Raw genomic sequence first — 23,433 nt, forward strand, 5'->3', positions numbered from 1 at the left:
GTGGCACTAACACCACAGCTTGCAGCAGGGCAGAAACTGTGCCATTCACACATGTGGGTGGCAGGTTCTTGTTTTTCTCTTTTACAGCTTTCATATTTGTCTCCGGTGAGCCAGCTGGCTTGTCTGCCAATCAGGAGGAAGACACTCTGGCACTTCAGAAACTGATGAGCTGCCAATATCACGTCTCCACTCCATATCTGCTCCTTTCTTTTCTCTCTGCCTGTTCCTTTTCTTTTCATAGTTATCTGCTCACTAGCATGCAGCTTCTCTTTAATTAACTCCTTAATTAAAGGCAACACTTCAAAGTCACAGCTTCAGGGTCAGTGTCTGCCTGCGTTTGTAGGCTACGAGATGGAAACAGGAGGAAGAAACAGGCCAGGCGACTTCCCCTCCTCTGCCTTCCCATCATCCTCAACTCTTTCCCGCACTCACTATCATCAGCAGTAGGTGTCCCAGTGTCCCGGTCTGAGCAGAGCCAAAAACTGTTAAATGCCCAAGGTGAACTCTGTCGCTACCCTGCCTGAATTTTAATCCCCTGAATGCTTACCACAAAAAATTCTCTAAAGCATCCGTGTCCTGGTTGCTTAACTCAAGGGCGGTGTGGAGGGAACCAATGGGACCACATGTGAGCAGTTAGTCTGTTTCTGGCAGTCGTATTAGAGGGCAGATTGGCACTTGAGGGAGCAAATGAAATCGGTCGTCACTCAACTGGAGTGGAACACCTGCAGTCTCCCGCTAATGAGGTCTGCTCAAGAAGGTGACGCATGGGGACGGAGAGAGGGCACTTTTACTGTAAGAGCACAATTTTACAGTTATTGGACATCCGGCAACGCTGGTAGGTTTGTTGGACCCGGGCCATCGCTGAGGTCATTCTCTGAGGTTTGTTAAATGCCAGATAAGCTTATTGGCTCTTTTATCGCAGTGACCAACAACGACAACGACCACTGTCGACACCCAAACAATAAATCAGATGAAGCCCGATCGAAAACTGGGCGAGTCACAACCTGGAAATGTCACAGGCCTTATCTCTGCGATAGCTACACTCCGTTTAACAATACAAAGAGTAGAAAAAAGCTGAGATAAAGCACAAAAACACAAACAATATTCCCCTATTTCTTTTGTTGAATCACCCCTTCATTAGTCTCATTAATAACTTTATTTCATTATTAACTTTCCCTGCAATCTGCTGCCGTCAGATCAGACTGTACAGCTGACTGCTCTTCCACTGCACTTTTCATATATCTGTAAACATAGCTAAGAATATCTAATCTAATGACATTTATGCAAATCTTTCTAAAAAACAACAAGCAAATGGCTGGCTGAGCTGCAGGGTTAAAGAGGCCCAGAGGGTCATCAAATCCTCTTTATACAGACAACCCCAAAACAATTGGGATGACTAACCCTGCTGGATTCAAGGAGGTTTCTAAATTTCCATAAATGAAACGGAAGAGTGACTCTGCTGGGTTAAAAAGATCTGCTCTGTGGTTTAAAAAAAAAGGTCTGTAGCTATTCAGAGAAGCACATGGGTGAGTGACTGTAAAATCTACCCAAGTGAAGCATTCATGGAACCATTATAAGATTGTGCCATGACTTTTTTGTTGTAGCATCCTAGCATCCTATTCATCTTAGCAACAAAAAACCAACAGATTGATAAACTTTATATTTATTATATTAATATCTGGAAGACCAAGAGGCACATAAGATCAGTAACACACAGCTCATCCACAATCCCAGATCAACAGCTTTGTAGCTTCACACATGACCAGAAGCAGTGAATGCAATTGCTTGTCTCTAAACTACACTGACAACATAGCGGAGACACATCAGCATCCTTTTGTTCTTGAGAGCAGGCGTTATACGTGTGATGGAAAGAGGGCTTTTCAACGTTAACACATGATAAAGTAGGAAGGCTTAAGGAGGACTGGAGAGGTCATATGACCAAAACTGCACAGAAAATAAAGAGATGCAGACGTCACAGGTAAGAGAGAGAGAGGGACAGAGAGACAGTAGGAAGGGGGAGAGAACTTGTGTATGTTAGAGAGAGCGCTACGTTATCTCTGCTGAAAAGCCAGGATCAATAATGTTTAGCAGAATGCAGTGCTATTCTTGAGATTCAAACTACAAGCTCACTCCCTTGTGAACCTCTTCCTGTTCAGATAGATGTTACCTAGCAACACAAACAGAACTGCTGCCCAGGAATTATATTAATCATGAGGTCTGGTAGACGATGATGTATACAATATGATACGGCAGCACTGACCTAAAATGCAAATGTCATGGCACGTTAAGCAAATACCAAATTTGCTTTGGACAGCCCACAGAGACAAGAGAGATATAGAAATAGTTAGACATTATATTACATTACATAAATAGATCGATAGCTAGATAGATATACCTTAGCTCTTTCGATTTCTAAGGACTGGATTATTTGCCCGTTCCTATCTGGATGAGTTTGCTTTGGTATTGGACTGCTTGCCTGTTTTTGACCCTTGCCTGTGTCATCTTACCGTGAGCCTGTACACCTTTTGTTTGACTACTAAAAACATTAAACTGAGTATGTTTTGTCCTGGTGTTCTGCATCTGGGTCCTATCCCTGGTTTACCTGCTCCTCACATGACTTACCGTGACATATTATTATATATGACGTATCATTGTAAAGCACCTTGTGACTTGCTCTGTGAAAAGTGCTATATTAAAAATTTACACTTACTTTACTTACATTCATGAATAGATCAATCTGTGAGATTCATTGTCCGTTTAGATTTTATTTTGTCTTTATGATCATATAACTATTTATACATTCTGCAGCATACACATTCTGATTAGGTTGAACTGGGAGAAAATGTATATAACTTGATTGTGCATTAAAGGATTGAGGTTATACAAGTATTACACAAGGAGACCAGCCGAACCTAAAGTACAAAAAAAAAGGTTAGGTTTAAAATAAGTTGTATGTGTAAATGAATGGATTGTTAAATTAGATTTCTTAGTTACTTATGGCAAGTGGCCATGATATCAGATTTTTTTGCTTAGTAAACTACAACTATAACTTGGACTGTGTCAGTGATCTATAAATCTGTTGAGTTCATTCTTGACCTTTGAAATAGTAGTTCTAAAACTTAACTCAAGGTTCACTTAGTTGCTTTTCTCCACATCTCATGGACTTAATCAGCATCTGGAGTTTGTTTAGTTGTCATGGAGATGGCTCAGTGTCCAGTCAGTGCATGGTGGGGAAAAAGGAAGAAAATTACAAAAGATCATGATGACAATGGCTGGTCCTGTGTGGAATCAGTCTTTTATCAAAAAAAGGAAGCTCAAGAAAACCATCTTTGATCATAGATCTCTTTCTTCCCTCAGATACAACCACCCGTTATCATGTGACCAAAGTTACAAATCAGGTCACGTGATGACAACTGAGCCATCTCCAAGTCCATGAGATGTGTTTGAAAACTCAGGTAAAAGCCAGTAAGTGAACCTTGTGTTTAGATTATTTTGTTGAAAAAAAAAAAAGTTATTTGGTCAAATATAATTAGATTTACCAAAAAGCCATCCGGACGAATTTGTTGTTAAACCCAGTCTTGAGTACAAACCTCAATCATGAGACGTTACAAGAAATTAGTCACAGTCAATAAAATTTGATTCTTGCTAACGTAAAGATTGCCATGATTTCTCACATCCCTGCACTCTTTCTGTGTTTGTAAAAACAATTAGGGCATTATTTCTCTCACAGGGAGTTTAAGCACTTTTCTCTGAAAATAAAAACAGGATGAGAAAAATCACTGCAAAAGAAAGAAGAGGAAGAGATTGCCATGCCAACGCTTTAAAAATCGATTGCACATGATGGTGGCACAGATTGTGTCTGACCTCGCAGGGCAGATCTGGGTATTAAAACCTGAGTCCTACAGAGAGAACCAGTGTACCTCTGACATGTTGTAATATTATATTCTTTGAAACACCCAATAAATTAGCTTCTCATTTCCATCAGCGATTCCCAGCATACAGAACTTTAAGGTCAAAATGTAAACTTTATGAGTCTGCAAACCCAGGAAGTTATGACAATATATTTACTACATCACTGGCACTCTTCACAGTAAAGCTGACAGATACCTATATTCCCTGGGGCGACGGTGTTCTGATTTAATCACATTACAAGCCATAATGTTCCTCCATCAGATGGAGCAACAAGAGTCCATCGTTGATAATAGTAACCATAAAAGATTGGTGTTCAAGCCACAGAGTCAGATCTTGTCCACTGCTCGAGACTCCCATGAAGTGAAGTTGACCCTGTTCTTATCGAAATTTAAGACTGATAATCAACGTCATCAAGGGGAAGCCGCTTATCACTGCAACGGTTTCTCTCAGCCCCCTGTGCTTTAAATGTCTGTGTGTTATTTTGCTCAGAGAGCTGTCACATCTGCTAAATTCTTTCATGCATCAGATAACATTAGCAGCAACATAATCAATAACCTGTGACGGGATCAGAATTGAACGTTTCAGGCAATTACCTGATGCTCTTACATCACTGATGACTTACATGGACAGTATGTCGAACCACAATGCATCTCTGCTGCTAATTCATTAAGAAAGTAGTCTGCACTGTAGCCCTAGACCGGATGTTTCCGTAGAACATTAACGTCTGTACAACATTTCATTGCAATACACCCAGTATTCCGACATACAGACCAACCTCCATAGAGGTACACTGTTAGCCTAGCATGGCTAAAAACTGGACTGCATGTCCACTTGATAACAATGTTAAGAACATACACAGAATTGCTGTAAGGTTGTAATGAATGTAATCTCACTGAGGCGGTACAGCACATATAGAAGTAGTGCTTTTAGTGAAACAATCTACTCATGTTGAAACAATCCACCAGTTTTCCAAAATACAAAATCAAATGCTACATCACAACTACAGATTGAGACAACCCCCTCTGAGAAATACAGGAAGCCTGTCTTGTTATAGTCACAAACCTGCTACTTAAAGGAGATGGTGCTCGAGTGAACCAACATCTCATAAGAGAGACTTTACTTTTACAGGCAATATAAAAATCCACATCAGACTCTTTGTCAAAGTATTTTGCTCCTGAGCGCTTGCCAGCAGTTGGTGGTCTTTCTGCTCTTTGTTTCAGTCCGTGATGAGCTGTGTGCAGACATTTTTCAGCTGCAGGCTTTAGATTGTAGCTGTATGTCTCTGATGTCTCAATGTGTGTGTATCAGTGAAGAAGAAGGGCAACTGGTTGACAGGCAGGATCTGTTGGTTTTGAAATCACACTCTTACAAGCATCACTGCAACAGTACCAACTTCAGGCTGGCAGAGTTAAAACCTGGAAATCTTTAATCTTGATATTATGTATTTATGAAGAAATTCATCAAGCAGACCGGCCGATAACTTGCGTTCTTCATCACCAGTCTGTCGACAGAAAAGCTGCCCAAACATTCGGGATGTCGCAGGTTTGTTTTTCCAGTTTAAGAGAGTGAGGCATACAGTATACCTGGTTACAATCCTGCCAATTAAAAATCTCAACGTATAAACTTGCTGTCACATATCCTGCCTCTATGCAAACCCTGTTTCATACAGAAATGAGCAGCCTTGTCTCTTTACAAAGTTAATGCAAATAAAAGAGAACTGCCATCAGCTGATTTTGGGTAGTTCCACCATGTCTGTACAATGTGGAGGATCTACACAAATCAATCCCTGAATACACCCGTGCTATGTAGTATACTACTGTTTGTATTTATAAAACTGTCAACTGGTCTAAGCTTTATAAATCTCAAAAACTAAAATATTCAGTCAGTGAACAAGACCCTGTTTTCTGACCATAGTAACCCATCAATGGTAAATTATAAATTAATTGTAAATGCTGATATTCTCATAGGTCAGCTTGTCATTAATTTTTTTGTAAGATAAAATGGAAAACCAGAACCAAAATTAAGACACAGACACACACAGTTAAGAGAAACTTAGTGTGGCATAGAGCAGGTGGTTATGGAGGAGGTTGATCCCAGATGGGCTTCCCTGTCTGGTTTGAGCTTAATTTGGAATGTGATGAATAAGAAAAAGTGAGTGGAGTGACAGGATGTCATCCACAGCAAGAACGCTGCCTCGTTAGATGGACAAACTCTCCTAGAAGCTGCTTTGAGTGAAACAGACAAGTGAACCGTTTCTTTCTTGTTTAAAGAGAACACACGACTTACACACTTCATAGGGAGCTGTTTTATTGTATGGATAGCTAACAAAAGAAAAAATTATTATGTATGCTAGCAGGTGGATTTAATTTGACAGAAGCTTTGGGGATGTGTCTTGATGATGAAAGCAGAACATCTTCTAGTTCAGTTTGCTTTTGAGTATCAGCTATTATTGAATTTAAGAAGTTTATTTTTAAATTCAACAAGACCTGTTCAAGCTCTTCAGTACGGTATGACTACTGTATGCACATTCCTGCTAAGATGTATGTTGTTATTTCTCTTCTTTTGTTTTCAGTTGACCGTTGGGCATCTTAATCCGCTAAAATCCTGGTGTACCTTTACATTTAAGAGGTCAGACTCCAACAAGCAAATTAGGTTTGACTGACAAAAGCAATATTTACCCTTGTTATTTGCTGTAATACATTTTGTTGTCTCTCAAACAACATTCATTTGCTCTAGTTTAGGGCCCAAATGGGGTCAGTGCAGAATTAATGATCGAGAATTGCTTTGTGACCTATCCTTAATTAATTAGCTTATCGGTCCAGCTTGGCCTTTGGGCTGCAATAACAACATGGAGGTAGAGAGGAGGGCGGGGTGTTTGGAAGGACAGGAGATGTGGAGGAGATGTGACCGCTGGGATGCGCTGAATCTACAGGCACCAGCTGAGACAAAGATGACAAGAGGATGCAGGAAATTATGAGATGACCACAAATCTCTTAGCTTGTTAAAGCAGCACAATCACCGGCAGATCATTGAAAGAGATGTTAATCTTTATGCTGAGGACATATTGATACAGTGTGAGCTTAGCTTTGGGGACAGACTCCAAGGGAAGCTGTCGGGCTCACATGAAGGAGTAGCAGGGCTGTGAATTATCACCTCTGCCTGCTCTGCTCTGCCTAGCACTAAAGCCCTACTGCTACATATCTTTTCCTCTTAATGCCCTCTATCTCACTCTGTTTCTGTGTGTGTGTGTACCTCTCTCTCCCTCACGCACACACACATACACACACAATCAGACATACACATTCGAACAGTACAGAGCAGCCATGCACTTCAGTTGTCTGAGCTTATTCTGAGCTAGTACACTTTGATACTCATAATAAAACCTGTGGTTTTACTTTTAACATTTCTTATTTCCTGCACCTTTATGCCTTCAAATAGCACTTAGTGTTCTTACAGGCTTCTTAGGGATTTCTAGAGCTGCTGTAGCATAGACTGATTACGACAGGGATTTGTGTTTTCATATTACAGTTTTTGTTTTATTCGCTTTGGTACTAGTTTCACAAGTCGTGAAATGTCATGAAAACATATGGTTTAATCATCAAAACACAACATAATTATATCTTTTCAGTTTGTTCTAACTATCAGTGAATCCAAACACTGCAACAATGCATTTGCAATGTAATTATGGAGGGTAATCATGTAGTGTATTTTACAGTATTGTGTTGTACATACTGTAATCATTGCAGTAGTCCTTTGTGGCTTTGTTTGTTATGTAGAGCACTAAGCTACTTGCACTAAGCTTGTAGGTTTGAATCCTACTGAGGTCACATACAGTGAAAATCTCACGCCTTAGGGTGGTGATTCTGAAGTTTTGAATCTGAATACTTCAGGCAAATGAAACAACTATACATACATGTATATTAGGCAAATGTTTCAGCAATGATCAATTAGGAACAATGAACATACTGATAGTAAAAGGTATTTTAACAACAGAGAAGAAAATCTCAAACATTCTGCATGTACATTGTATGAACATAATGTATTTCAATGTGAAACATGTCTTTTTACATGTTTTTGCTGTACCGAGTCAATGTCACATGTACTTAGAGTTGTGAAAAAGTTCCTTTTTGATGATCTGTTGAGTTTTTTGTATTAAGAGTGGGGAAATATTATCACATAGTTGTGTGGATTGTACCATAGCGACAGAAAAAAACTGTAAAGCACCTAAAGATGACATGGCCAAAAATAGGTCAGTACCCAAACAAAGATGTGGACACCCAAACATTACACCCATAGATGATTGTTGAGCATCTTGTTCCATAAACATGGGCACTGTTTGCAGTCGGCGGCATTGGTGTTTCAGTTCATCTCAAAGGTGTTGGATGGGTTTAAGGTCAGGAGTCTCGCGTGAGCAAGGCAGCTGCAGGCGCCGAGTCCAGTGGCTGCAGTTGGTTTTCTCCGGCTGTTGGAACCACACTATTGCTTGGTCTCGCAGGATTTTTCTTTGCAAATGCCGCGAGATCACTCATTGATGTCAGCTCACAGTAAGCTGATGCAGGTTGAATGTGTCTGACTTGACGGCGCCATTTTTATACCCACCCCTGCAGTCACCTGCAGCTCACGTTAGACTATCAAGTCGGTGAAATTCTGACGCTGTCATCTCTAACTTCCTTGACAACCTCCAAATTTGCACATCGTAAACCAACCAAATAGCGACACTCGAGCTGGTTGTGATTTCAACAGACATCATAATGATCTTGGTAATAGCTCCAGGAGTTATTGTAAACATCCCACCATAAATCTCGTTTTTTAAGTCTGCAGCTGACCTTTTTCTTCTTTTGCGTTTAATGGCGGCTGGCAAACCAACTGCATACCACCATCGCCTAGGCTGGTGTGTTGAACAGTAGATTGCTACTGACCTGCCGGTCAGATTGCCTATTGCCCCCACGTTCATGTGCTGAATTGCATCTCACGGACATGTAGCTTTAATTCCTGGGGACGGGCCCAACCTATGCTCCAATGGAACGCAGGATATGCACGGAAGCCATCGCGTCGGGCCGAACAGCGACCCTTAACTGTGATATCATATCACGGCCTGTCGTGAGCTTTTGCTTAAGTATATCCAGGGCTTTAAACTGCTTTGTCAGGACTGTGTGGTTGTGGTTTGATCAGATTTTATTGAAAGTAGTGTCTTACTGCCAACACAAGCAACAAAAGCAACAACCCAACAACTGAAATCAGCTTCTGATTCTTGTTGAGTTCAATTTGAAAAATATATTTTCCAACAGTCTAAGGTACAGGCAAGCATAAAATAATAAATTTCTTGTGAAATAATGATCCCTATCACTTTTTTTTTTCATCTGGGAGATCAAAAGACTCCATCAAACAACATGTATTTCATCAAGGTCAGGCTATAGGACGTGGGCATATCAAATGGATACACAGCATGGTTCAAACAGCATGATACAAGACCAACAATGTCAGTGTCAACACCTTATAATAACAGTCAGTATCAAAATCATGTACTGTAGAGATGTTGTAGAGGGCAGTGGAGCAGGTAAAAACTGCTGGTTTAAAGATATTGACACTGCTACACAGAGAGGAAGGAGGACCAGACAATATGTGCCATGTTGACAGTTACTGTACAAATCAGCTTCTTCTGCCCCGGTGTCTGTAACCTGATTTCCTGTTATGTGGCAGTAAGTCCACAGACTTGGATATATTAATAATGTACTGTTTTTATAATGGCCTTCATGTCTTTTGAAGTTACAGTATGTTGTTGATGTTTTTCATGTCTGAACAAACACAGCCTTTAATTTAATTATTTACTAAATACATAACTTTCTTACTTACTTAATTTAATGACTATATTGATTAACTAATGACAAATGATGACAATCATTTTTGAACCAATCCTGGCAAAGAAAATCAGAAAAAATGAAGTACATCTCCTATGATTCATGTTGACAACAGCTCTGCATGATTTACCTCGGCAGGAAGTACAGTGTGAAAAAAATGACAATGTTTGGCATGCATTGCTGCCTACAACTGTTTCAATTTTCAAATCCTACACACAGAGGCTTTAAGCTTTTGCATCAAACATGTATGGCCTGGGCTTTTGTCTTGTCTCACACTACTTTAGCAGTCACTATTGGCACTTCCAGTATTTAACTATAACTGATCAGAGCTACTGAGCAGATACTAAGCAACATTATCATTCATTTGGAGTTGAGTTTCTAAGAGTCCAATATTGACTCTCATTTTAGCTCTGTTCTTAGTCTCCACCAACTCCTGAGCTGATAAATGCTTTCTTAGATTTTTGGTGCTTTTCTCTGAATACAACATCCTACTGCACCCAGAAACAACACTGATGAGAGCGACGAGAGAGAACCAAACAGTAAAGATGCAGTCCAGAAAACCAAAACACAACCGACCTATTTCACATAACACTCATTTGATCCACCTTCAATATAAAAATATTTCTCATAGTCGTCTTAAAGCTGCCTTTAGTTTAGTTTATTTGACAAATGCAAAAGTAAAAATGGAAATCCCAGTGTGTAAGACAATTGACAGGGATAACATGAAAAGTCCAGGGCTTATTTCCATCGTGGTCCCTAGCGGTTCATGAAGCCCAAAGCTTAAGCAGCTAAAACAGATCTTTCTACAATAACGATGTACTAATGACATGTACAAGCAAAGTGACAATGTGAGAGGGGTCGCTTGTATGAACCCACAGAGAATCATCACCATTTTTTAGCTGCCCGGCCCACAACTTTACTGTTTTGGTTCTTTGTCACAGCGTCCCCAAAAGGGAGAATACTGAATTGCTGCTATTTGTGTCCAGGGGCACAGCATGTAATGTTCACATGAATTGCCTTGTCAATAAGGGCTGAACAACTATGTTTTATTATTGGTACCTGCTGCTCTGGTGTAAATAAGAAAAATCAGGGCTAGATTAGGTAACCACTTGTATTGTCATGTTTCTTTGACAACTACAACGGTAAAGAGGAGAAAATCTATCAAATATATAGCTTGAAGATGATCAATGATTTACTTTGAATGTCAGAATTAGCTTGTTCTCTGCTCTCCCCTCATTCAGTGATGTCTTAATGAACTGTCGATGTAATGTTTCACACCTGATGAGACTTCTTTGAGGGTTTGCTATTAAACCTGAGTGGATTGCACAGTGCATTATAAAAAGCTATTGATCCCCTACAACACTTCAGCTGGGAAATCAGGAAGAGCTGAAACCGCATCAGCATGCATGTGTTTGCTTTTTGTCAGACTAATGGAAAGACAGATGAGGTTGTTTTGTATTATCACAAATCAGAAATGTCAGGGTATGTCTGCAACTATAGGAATGTTGAGGACAATCTTAAAACAGATTTTTGTATCACATTCCTATTTCTCACTGTATTTGTGTTTGGGAGTGACAGCCTCTGAGAGGGCAGATGTGAAAAACACAGTCTTGCTGTGTTCTGTAAGGTTCATTTTTGCTAAGACTCCATTCATTCATCCCATATGCGTAGGAGCCATTATACATGAGGGGGACATGTCACTTTTTTTCCGCAGATTTCGGAGCTGGCTCATAGCCAGGCGGTTTGAGTGACTAGTTTATCAATCAATCACACACTCAGCATCAGACATGATTAAACTGTTGAAATGCGGACAAAAATCACGTGGGCCTATAAAAACATGCGACAGAAGGCAAAGGTGGTGCTAAAAAGTTAAGGGCCAAAAAAAAAAAAAGAGTTCGCTGGAGGCAGCTACAGCAAAGTGCAGCCTCAATACTACGTTTCTTTCGTGCTGCTGTTACTTACAGCCTAACTGAAGACAGTAGTGAGGAGGGTGGGCAGAAACTTGTTACAAGTAATGCAAATTTGCTAAATAAATAAATAAAATAAGTAATTGGCACCTTTTCACGTTCCTTTTTTAAAACTGTACTTTTACTCTTTACTCCAGTATTTTTTGTGGGCCAGTAATCTACTTTTAATTTCGTTACATTTTCCATTCATACCTTCATAACTTCACCAGTCTGTAATCTGCTTTTTGCTTGTGTGCGCGCAGTTACACAGAAGAACGCCAGGTCTCCTTTGTGGTATACAGAGACGGGCGCTTATCACAAATATGAATGAGCTGGGCAGATGCAAACATTTTGAAAATACCTTTTTAGTATGAGGCTTTATTGTTCTACTGATACAACTAAAATCCAGTGAGCGCACACCATGGCACTGGTGGCCTGTTGGAAAGCAGCCTGCATCGCTCTTTAACAAGCGGGCAAGTGAAATACTTCCACTTTCCATTAACGCATTTAAAGCGTATTTAGTCTCTGCAGAGAAAACGTAAACTTCACTCTGTAACATCTAAGGTAGATGATCACTAGATTGATTCTGATATATTAACAGTATCCTGTTAAAGAGCATCGCTTTCTTTTAATGGATATTTTTTTTGTTTGTTTTTTTATTTTACATCGGTTACTATTTGTTTTACAGCGATGTCCGAAGGTCAGTCCATAAACAGAATGTCGCCGGTGAAACTAACCTTGGCTTTCACTCAGCCGCTACCAGCTGTTATTTATTCAGGAAACAATCATTTTTGAGATGCACAGAGAGAGATATAACATTTGGGTGGATCAAACAGTCTTGTTGGGTTTTACGCATGACGCACAGCTTAATCTGTATGTAGGTTTACCTGCTTCAACAACGAGCTGCTCCCATGTTACTGCCACAATAATTATTCGCGTTGTAAAGATTATTTAGATGCTTTAAGGAATAATCAAATTGTTTTGGCTGCCTGTGCAACTGCAAAGCAAGTGGTTTGATTGGCTACATGTCAATAATAACAGGCAACAATAGAGGCTGGGCAGCAAGCGTGATATTTTAAAGTGATCTTATCAACACATTCATGGAGATTTAAAAAGGAAAATAATTATTAAACAGAAATAGCAATATAAATGACAGATAATCAACAAGCTAATTGCTTTCCATAGAAATAATCTGATGCACAACAGATGAAATATATTATTAAATATACTTTTACTTGAGTAGGTTTGTCATTTTTTAAAAACTTTTAAGAGTAATTGTACTTTTTCTTGAGTAAAGATTTTGAGTACTCTACCCGCCACTGGCCAGCGGCACCAGCAGCGCTGACATGGTGAAGCTGAGATGAGGTCAATAGCAGAGCCAGCACAGTCCAAAGCACCAGTTTATGGTAAGACTGATGATGATATGGCTTATTTAATTATCTACTCAAGGGCTCAGCTGAAGTGATTACTTTACATTAGGAGAGTTAAAGAGGTGTTTCTAGTTTTGAAAATGTATTTTAAAGGCTCATTTAGTTATGTTCTCTACTTGCATAAAATTCTCAAGAATGCAGGGATAAAGGTCTCTAAAGACACAGAGGGCCCGACAAATACTATGTCTGGAGAGTGGGCTGACCAGGGATAAACTCCTGGGTCACTTTTTTGCCCCTGTCTGTGACCATCCTTGACCCTAAAAACTTGCGTCCAGAGGTGTGTATGTGTCACTGTTACTTGTCCATAAACAATTGAAAAGTAGTCAAAATGTTCACACAGAGATGAGCATCCTGCAGTATTTTAAGAGGAAGAGCACAGAGGTCACAGGAGCAGGAGTAGAAAATGTTCACAAACATTTGTTTCAGGGAGAGTCAGGGCCAAGTGAGACACAGGAAATATCATAGACAGCTTACATCAAGTGTAACATTAGGATAACTAAATACATTTATACTTTGGCTAGCTACATTAACTAGCAGCTGTTCCATGGTTTTCATGGTATGTAGTCGGTTTTGTTCTAGTTATATTATACTCCCTCTCACTGACCCTCTCCCTCTCCGAGTTTTCAAAATCTTCCCTCTCCAGCCTGTTCTCCATCTTCTGTCACTAAAAAGACCCTCTTTCAGCCACACTAATAAATACATTCTGTTTTCAACAGTCTTTAGAAATGAGCATTTAAGTGCTTTATTTAAAAAAAATAAACCTGGGGGGGCGCGTGCCCCCGAACCCCCCCAGGTTCAAAGTCACTCCTATGCCTCGGATTCATCCATTCATATAACTGCAACATCAAAGGCTCATATTGAACTTGGGACCTTTGTCACGTCACCTTGCTTTCACAGTGAACTGTGGAATAAAGAGAAATGCCAAACAAAGAATCTAAAAAGCATTTCCTTAAAAATGGTGCAGGTCCCACACCTGATGCTCTCCAAAAGGGACATGTTAAAAACATTGCTGAGTTTTGTACAAGGACAACTTTTCAAGGGAGAAAATACAATAAACCCCTCTTTTAAATACAGTCTTTAGTGTATTTTGTGTTTTTAACAGTGTCACAGTCCCACCTCAACAGTTGCAGTGCGGCATGTCTCACAGTTCTGGCAGTTCTTCATCAGAAGGATTAGTTCTACTGCACACACTGGAAAAGAAACTGGATAGGAAGGCAAGTGTCCTGTAAATTCTTGCAGAGGATGAAAGCAACCAAGTGGTCATAAAATTTCCCAGGCTGACTAGTGAAAATGCTTTTTCAATCACGACCACCACACACAGTCTGTGATGCTGCTGCATTAGGCATGACATCCACAGATCAGATTATTCACATGTTGTAGTTGCAATGCTTTGAATGACACTAATGTAGTGTCATAGTGTTAGTGTAATTTAAATGTTAATCGAGAGACCGGTGGTGACAGTTCTCACCAAAAAAATAAAAGCACTGGTTATTGTTTCAAATGCTTTTAAATGACCTATACTTATATTTCCTTGAGCAAATAATGACTGTCCTATCTCATTCACAAAGTTGGAAGAAGCACGATGTTGTTATGCTGCCACAAAATTTTGTGGCATGGTAATATGCAAAGACACAAGTGGATGTGAACTGATGCGGAATGAGTTGGACTGAAGATGTGTCAGCACAATTTGAAAATGCTCCGCTAACTGGAGCAAAACATTCTTGCTTATCCCGAAGCTGTACTTTCTACAGAGACAAGAGGAAAAGGAGGGAAACTGAAGGAAAACTGCAGTTTGTGTCTCCTGACCATCAATCTATCCACCAAGATGGTATTTTTCCAACCCTTGACCAAGAAGCTCTAGTTGCCTAAACGTAACCAAAACTTAGTTGAGTTGGGAGGTAAAACCTATTTTGTCTTTTAGGTAGGAAGATTTGTTGGTTTGGTGAGTAGATGGATATGGCACCCTGCATATACTGGAAATACTGCAACATCTATAAAAAGCCCTGCAGATTGTTTAGACACTTTTATCTCAGAGATCAGTTAAATAGCGCCCCTTATACAATCCATCTTAGTTTTTCTGTCTGAAAAGGGCACCATGGACAAAAAGGGCAGGTAGTCACAGCCACTGCTGGTGTGTTGTAAGGCAACAGGTCAAAACAAAGGCTATCAATTATTTTTAAACCCTCTTTGGACCTAACTCTGGAGGAAATTGTTCCTCTTACTCCCAAAATACCTCCCACATCCATCTCTCTGTTCTCTCTTACAGTGTTGCTACAGTATATCGCCTCCCCCCACTGTCAGGAGAAGACCATCCGTCCATCCAGCTTCCGTAATGAAAAGTGAGCTCTCCCTCTTACCTTCCAGCCCCCCCCCTCTCTCTCCCCCTTTCTTTCTCTGCTGTCAGCTGCTGTCTCTTCCAACTTTCCTCCTCTTATTTCTCCATTCCAACACACCCTCTCTACATTTGCAAAGTCACAGTCAAAGTCAAAATGAAAGACACTAGAAGTACAGTTTATGGGGAGTGATTGAGGACAGATTCATGGTACTGCTACACAAGGTCTGTTTTTGCTGATGGGGTGTTTCTGATAGCCTTTGGGGCATTGAGATTTTGGGAAGCCTTAAAGTATCTGGTTTAGATTATCAGTTGTAACGCTTGAGGTTTGACCACTAAAGACTAAAACACACGATTTTATGGATACTATTAGCCAGAGGTGGGACCAAGTCATCGATTTACAAGTCCGAGTCAAGTCTCAAGTCTTAGCACTCAAGTCCCAAGTCGAGTCCCAAGTCCAGACCGATCATGAGTGGCCAAGTCCACGTCAAGTCCAAGTCTTAAACTTTGAGTTTCGAGTCCTAAACAAGTCATAATGCATTCCTCACCAAATTTAAAAACCATTTCAAAAGTTAAAAATAAAACAATGTATTGAATGAAGCATTAGCCTGTACAGAAAGAAGGCAGAGGCATAGTTTCACACAACAACTTTCATGAATTAAATAATTGTTCATGCAGGGCTGCTAATTATTTTGGTCAATATTGAGATAACAGTTATTTAACAGGATTGCTCATTGACTTAGGAAACATTAACTATTGAAATGTAATACTTTCTTTTTAAAAACTAGGCTACTATATATGCATTACTCAAAAATCCCAAATAGCCCATGAAATAAGAAACAATAATCCAACATTATTAACTTTAAGCAGCATCTAGTGCGCAAGAGGACGACAGCAGCACAGTTTCCCCCAAGTTGACAGCTTTGGGTGACGGATGGGTCACTGAGGGGGCTGTGTGTGTGTGTGTGTGTGTGTGTGTGTGTGTGTACACGGAGGGAAGCAGAGCAGGTGACAGGTGAACTATTCGAGTTGACGAAGTTACGTTACAGAACGCTGAAATAAAACCGTGGTGTTTTGTCGCGAGATGCAGTGACAGAAACCAGCAGTGAGAAAACTATAAATCGCTATGACGTTAGAAGACGCAGACACCGTGGATATTTTACAAGAACCGATCGGGTAAAGCAACACTGAACACACCTCTTACGGAGGGACGAGAGCCTCAGCTTTGAAGGAAAGGGGTTTGCTGGATTTATAAAACAAAACGAGTGTCGTTTTGAAACAGCACCCGGCGCTATTATCGTTTTGTGTTAATTAGCTTGGTTTTATAATTGGTGGAAGCAGCTTCATGCAACAGCTGCAGCAGTCTCTCTACACTGTTTCGACCTGACTTTTCTTTTTCTCCGTGAGGTGGAGGAATTTAGAAAGTTGCGTGGTGCTGCGTCAGGCACCCAGCTGTTGTGCATGAATTATGCGTAAAATTCCTTCAGCCAGAGGGAACGATCACGAACGGTTCACGGCCCGCCGGTAGTAGGCCTACTACACAACCCATAGGTACCGGAGAGGGAGTGGGTCGCTGGGGCGTACAGGGCAGGAACAGGACATCGCGGAACGGCCGGGTGCTCTTCGGACGGTCGGTGATTGTTCCCTCTTGCTGGAGGAAGCCACACGCTCCAGTCTAATTGAGCACAGCGCTATGTTGATGCGCAATTTGTTTTATATCATAATTTATATTCGGGCATGGGGAGTGTCAAGTCAGCTCGAGTCAAAAGGCTCAAGTCCAAGTGAAGTCAGGAGTCATTGCTGTTCAAGTCAAAGTCGATTCGCAAGTCTTCTTTGATTTTGTCAAATCATTGTCATCATTTTTGTGACTAGAGGCTGACTCGAGTCTAAGTCATGAGACTGGAGTCCTCACCTCTGCAATTGAATAATGAATTCTAAAGTAGAGTATTGCGCACTTTTAATTTAAATGCACTGCTATATAGTAACAGTAACAGTAACATGTAGTTTGCAAACACTTTAAACAAATAAGGTGCTTTTTACCAGCAGTATTCCCTTTACACAGTAACAATAAAATATTTCTTATAAATCTCACCTTAAACAACTAACTTTTTACAAGTTACCATCAGAGTCCACAACCACAATCATAACATCATAACAGGCACCTTCTGAGCAACAGGTTAACCTATAAATTGTTTTCTTGTTTTTTTCTGAACAGGTATCAGCAGAAACATTTTTCTTTCATCAGGGAGCAGCATAAACAGTTTATGTCCTGTAGCAAGTGTCCCTGTTACAGTGAGGTGAAGTGGTCGGGCACAAGGCTGTAGCGACACGCAGGCGCATTCCCGTGAAAGTGTTGCGCCGAAGTTGACCTGTCCTGAACTTTTTGTACGCGCTGCGCAGCACAAATCATTGAAAGAGAGACTGATCCTCGCTGTTTGTGAGTTTTCAGAATCTATTACTGTTTACTAAATAGTTATCAGGACATCAACAGGAGGGTAATTCGCCTGGCAGAGCATCCCCGCAAAACTAGATGTATGCCTATCAGGTAAAGTTAAGTGGCTTATAATTTTAACTTAAGTTAAATAGGCTAGAGCTGTGTAGTGCACAGACGCTGTTGCCATAGTTAGTATCCATAGAACGCTTGTCTCCCTGTTGTTCACCTGAGAAGAGCAGTGCAACCCCGCGGGTCCAAGCAACTACATTGAAATTTTAAGAATGCATCCAGCTGCATCCAGCGTAGTCTGCCGAAGCCTCCTTCCACTGCTTGTTTGGGTGGGTGATTTGCAGGTTGATCAACTCCCACCCCTCGGTTTGACTGGATGTGTATTCAGAACCAGTGAGAAACGGACTTTCAAAATAATAATGATAATAATAACAAAAAACTGTGTTAACATGCGATAAAATAATTGTCACCGTTAATTAATTAGATTGTGGTCACAGACCACATGGGGCTATAGATTGTAACAGGTTAACGTGTTATTATCGCGTTAACGTGTCCAGCCCTAGATACAATCTATAGCCCCATGTGGTCTGTTACCACACATTAAGCGCTGCTCTCAGCCCCAGTGCTGACAACCTGCAATAGTGCAAAACTAACGAAATTCAAATAATGCAGTAGCACTCCCTGCTGGTCAGAGCAATCACCCATGTCTGAAAGTTGACATTCATGGAGCACCAGCATGTGCTCCAGCATTGCAGCACGTTTACATCTGCAGTAGGATTACAATGCTGATCATTATTAATTCATTTTTCAATTATTTTTTGATTAATCGTTAAGTAAAATATTTTAAACTGTGTAAATTGCCCATCATGGGATCTCAGAACCCAAAATTCGGAAACAGAGAAAAGCCACTTGTCCTGACATTCGAAAAACAGGAACCAGCATGTCAATTTTCTGAGTCGATCCAATAAGCGATTAATCAACTAGCAATTTCAGTGCTTCAACAATGTCTTTGTGCCCCGCGTTTTCTGTTTGAATATAAACGTGTGTAAATAACATAGTTATCATCAATCAATCAGTGGTTACTTAAGTTCACTTTGTTGTTATTGTTATTATTTTTTCAGATTTTTGATTGATTGATTGGAGTTTAGGATTACACATAAATAAAAGAAAGGAAAAAAAGTAGTAATCCATAACTTTTTTTAGCCAAGACATTAAAATGTGGGTTTGACAGGTAAAAGGTGAGACTTTACAGGCACAGTTGTTCCCTATCCGATCACACAGGACTGACAGAGCGATCGGCGACACCACTGACCCATCGACAGTAGTAGAGTTAACACAGGGCCCGACACACTGACAATCATGTCCCAAGAGAAACACACAACACACATACATATGGTCCTGTTTTCATGTGCACACATACACACACAACGAAGAAGTGACCTTCTTGTGAATCTCACCTTTCCTGCTGCAGAGGCTCCTTTGTCCACCGAGAAGCTGCAGAGAAACAGATGAAAAGGACACATGAATCACTGGGGGACACTTCAAGAGTAATTCATCAGTTAAAAGTAAACAGCTTATTTCACCAATTGTGTCACTAAAATATTCTCTCTCTCAAACACACACACGCACATTTTGGAGATAGGAATGGTAAAGAGGATTTAAAATCTTGACTGACAGCTTGTCATCTTTTTGAACATATTTCTCATTTATCACAGGCTGATAAATGCTCAGTACCACTGATTTTTAAATCTCAGTCATGGCTTTCATGTTCTTTAGAGATGTGGCAGGTTGGCACATTTTTACAGAAAACGTGAAGCGTGCATCAGTCATGCTTTTCAATATATTTAAAGGCACAGACATCAAAATGCACGTCACAGACACACACACACTCACTCTCTCTGCAAACATAAAAGCAAGTGTTTCATTTTTTGAGCCCCCATACTCCTGCCCAAGTGAAATGACTCGATTACATGTCCTTACATCCCCAAGTGCCCACAAAGTCATAGACTTTAAATCTATGAGTAAACGTGAAAACTGAAAGCGCTGAAAGGGGCAAATAACAAAAAAATAATAGCTAGTTAAACTGAGTCCGAAAAATACTGCAGTCCCACCTGCAATACCACTTTAAGCTCAGCGTGGACACCTGTTTTGGGATTCAAATTCAATTAGCCCTGTTGACTTTTGAGATCAACTCAGCCTCTTATTCTCTCTTCATACTGATTTTTCAAATGCCTCCTCCCTGGCTGCTCTCTTTGTACTGCCAGATAATTGGCAGTAAGGAAAAGAAACCAAGTGAGACACTGTGCAGCACTATAATCTCACTGATTTAAAATATGCAACATGGAAATGACACAAGCAGAAGAAAGCAAAGTCACTTGTAAAACAGTATTTTAGGCTAAATCCACAGTATTATATATTCATGTATGCTCCATGAGAAAGAGACAACTTGGTTAGTAAAAAAATATTTTAAGGCAGCACAGCAGCCAACATTTCAACTCTACTTATTACAAATTTTCCTTTTTATATGACTAAAAATTTTAAATTAAAATTCAATACTCTGCGGAAAGTATGTACATTTATATGTTACATTTATGTAAATGCAGTGAAATAAGGGAAATTTTTAAGTCCCAAATGAAAGAAAAAAAAATAGTGCTGTTGTTTCGACTATGTCTTCATGTTCTTGCAGAGAGATACCAGAGTGAAATAAATGAATTCATACTGAGAACAACCATCTGTCTCTACTGTTAAAGCTGTGTTGCCTCTGGAAGAAATACTATAATAACCATGACAGAATTCGAAATTCATTGTCGACGTAAAAGTTAAATACCCTTTATAGCCTCATTTGTTTTGGGGAATCAAAGAGTTGTCGGGCTCATGGGTTGTGTGTAAGTTAATGAGAAAAATAGTCTGGAATTTACATCAGCCTCTGATTTGGTTGTTGGGTCAGGTGCATTTTTATTTATCCTGTGAAAAGGAGCAAATGAAACTTCTGCCATCCGAGAGACAGGCGTCTGATCACATTAGGCGGTTAAAGACTGTGGCATCTACTTTAGTCTTTTCTTGGTGTTCTCTTCATTATCTCTGTGAAGTCTTTTTTCTGCTGCACTGCGCTCAAGTCCCAAGCTTCTCTCGTACCAGTTTTCATCACTAAAACTAGCGTAGTTTCAATTTTGTTTATTTGGTTAAACAAAAAGAGTAAAAGCTAAAATCTGTGATTTCATTAAAGTGTTCAGTGATTTTGGTAGTTAAACAAGTCAAATTAGATCACTGTTGCCCCAAGACACTGTAAATAAAATGTCACACTCATTATTGTGTTAATCAGGCGACTAATGATAGTTCTTTACTTGTTGGTAACTCCCATAACATTTAAACACCTCTTTGTTACCTGCAACAAGTCAGGCTGAGTAAATTATCTGACTAACTGATCTAATGAAAATGATCAGTGTTGAAAATCGCACTATAAAGCCCAACAGTTTTCACAAAAAATAAGATAATATATTTACATTTACAGGTTAAATACCTGTCAAAGGTATCACTCTGCTACTCTTCACTTCTCTTCTTTAGCTCTAATTCTAAGCCCAAACTGAACTGTGTCCAACTAGATCCCACTTAAAGCAATAGCTCACGCTACAAACATGAGACAGTTAGCTAAGCTTATTACAAAGACTGAAAACTGTGGGATTCCAGGAAGTTAGAAGAAATAGTCCAGCATATACAGTAACTCTAGGTTTTTGTATGTATCAAACAAACAAGTTTGTAATAACGTGTTTAGCAGTGAGCTTAAGAGGTGTTGGTAGACAGAATTTGTTACCGCTGGACAGAGCTAGGCTAGCTGTTTTCCCCTGCTTTTTTTTGTTCATTTTGTTGCATGTGCTTTTATACGCTGCGTGTGTAACTTCTCTGTGTTTTTTTCTGTGGCTAGTAGAGTTTAAAAGGCTATTTACTTGTTAATAACAATGGATAAAGATTAATAACTAAAAGAAAGGTAATTTAAATTAAGCAGAATTTTTCCCTTGATGTTTCATTTCTCAAAATGTAATTACAGCACTTGGTTTGGGTATTAATGAGTGTTACTGGCTCAGATTTTTTGGGCCCAATCAAAACTCACCCTGCCATGCTGCTGTTGGCGGAGCTCTCTGCGATCTGTGAGCTGGCGATCCACTTGGTCTCACCCACCACTGTCCTGGCGTGCGGCAGGCGGCCCACGTCTTTCACCGTCATCATCAGGTGTCGTGACGACTTCAAGACCCTGACGGCTTCGTCGTGCGGGATGCTCAGAAAGCTGCGCCCATTCACCTCCAAGATCTGGTCACCAACCTGCGGGGAGGGGAGGGAACACAGAGGCGTGGCGGGGGGGACTGAGCAAGGCGGTGAGGATGGACCAGGCAGACACTGTCACATGCACAGGTTCATAGGTCAAAGGTCAGAGAGAGGTAATGTAACAGGTGGAGGTGGTGGAGGTGTATAAAATCTTTAATGGATCAGCAAGATAATTAGCATGTAGGTTTCTTGTTAAAAGTTGTGACTTTCTCAGGTTGGGCAGCGAAAAGATATAATTACACAAAGATTAAAGTATTCTCTGCTCACTGGCAGGTTCAAGACCAGAACTGTTTAATATGTAATTGAAAAGGCCATATGCAATTTCACATTCTATTAAAGGGCTGGGCCTGGAGGCGGCAGCAGAAAGAGTATAATGATGTCCATACTAAACACCACCTTGGACCGCACCTGTTTCCTATAATGAGCTTATTATTGTAGCTTTAACTTCAAGGTCAACATTCTGAGGTGTGTCGAGACCATTATCTGTGCTGAATGAAGCTGATACACCATCTCCATCTCAAACTGCACTTTTCCTACCTAGTTGATCTATATGTCTGCCTTGCTTGGTTTAGGTATGATACACTTAACTTTCTCACTAGGTAGAGCACGTGCCCCATGTACAAGGAGTCCTTACCCCAGCGGCCCTCTGCTGCATGTCATCCCCTCTCTCATTTCCTGTCTCTCCCTATCCTATCTGAAATAAAGGCAAAAAGCCCCCACAAAACTTTCTGTACAATTACTCCACAATTGTATTAATAATTACTCCATCCGATTACTAACATAAACAAACAAACAGTTTGTAAACTGCAACAGAAGTGCAGAAAAGTCTTTAATTTCTTATAGTGCATGCAACCAACAGTATGAAAGTCACAGTGCTGTGACACTGACACTTTGGAAACAAATAGTCTTTTGTTGCCCAAATAGACAGAAATGCTCTGGGTAAAGGAAATAATGTCAGGTAGATTGGTCATCTTATTGTCTTACACTGACTCTATTAAGTTTATCTGTCACCATAACGGTGTTATAAATTAGTCAGAGGACGGGCTCACCACTCCCCCTTTACAAAACAGCACAGAGTCACTGGTCTTGTAAATTACTTTGTCTGGCATTTAGACTTGATGTAGTGTTTAGCATTTAAAAAAAGTCCCCAAATGTCACTTTCTTTCTCTTTGTTTTATTCTTATTTTACTGT

General features: G+C 40.1%; 1 protein-coding gene across 4 annotated transcripts in view; it reads right to left on the minus strand.

The window, feature by feature from the left end:
• Positions 1-23,433, minus strand: part of whrna (whirlin a) — a 184,325-nt gene that overhangs the window by 24,437 nt on the left and 136,455 nt on the right. For all 4 annotated transcript variants that reach the window (XM_046067501.1, XM_046067502.1, XM_046067500.1 and 1 more), the window contains 2 exons: positions 22,030-22,238; positions 19,379-19,415 (listed from right to left, as the gene is read on the minus strand). In XM_046067501.1, coding sequence (XP_045923457.1) covers positions 19,379-19,415; positions 22,030-22,238 — 246 coding nt within the window. The remainder of the gene's footprint in view (positions 1-19,378; positions 19,416-22,029; positions 22,239-23,433) is intronic.

The sequence above is a fragment of the Micropterus dolomieu genome, linkage group LG13 (genome assembly GCF_021292245.1).
Source record: "Micropterus dolomieu isolate WLL.071019.BEF.003 ecotype Adirondacks linkage group LG13, ASM2129224v1, whole genome shotgun sequence".
In the NCBI taxonomy this organism is placed as follows: Eukaryota; Metazoa; Chordata; class Actinopteri; order Centrarchiformes; family Centrarchidae; genus Micropterus; species Micropterus dolomieu.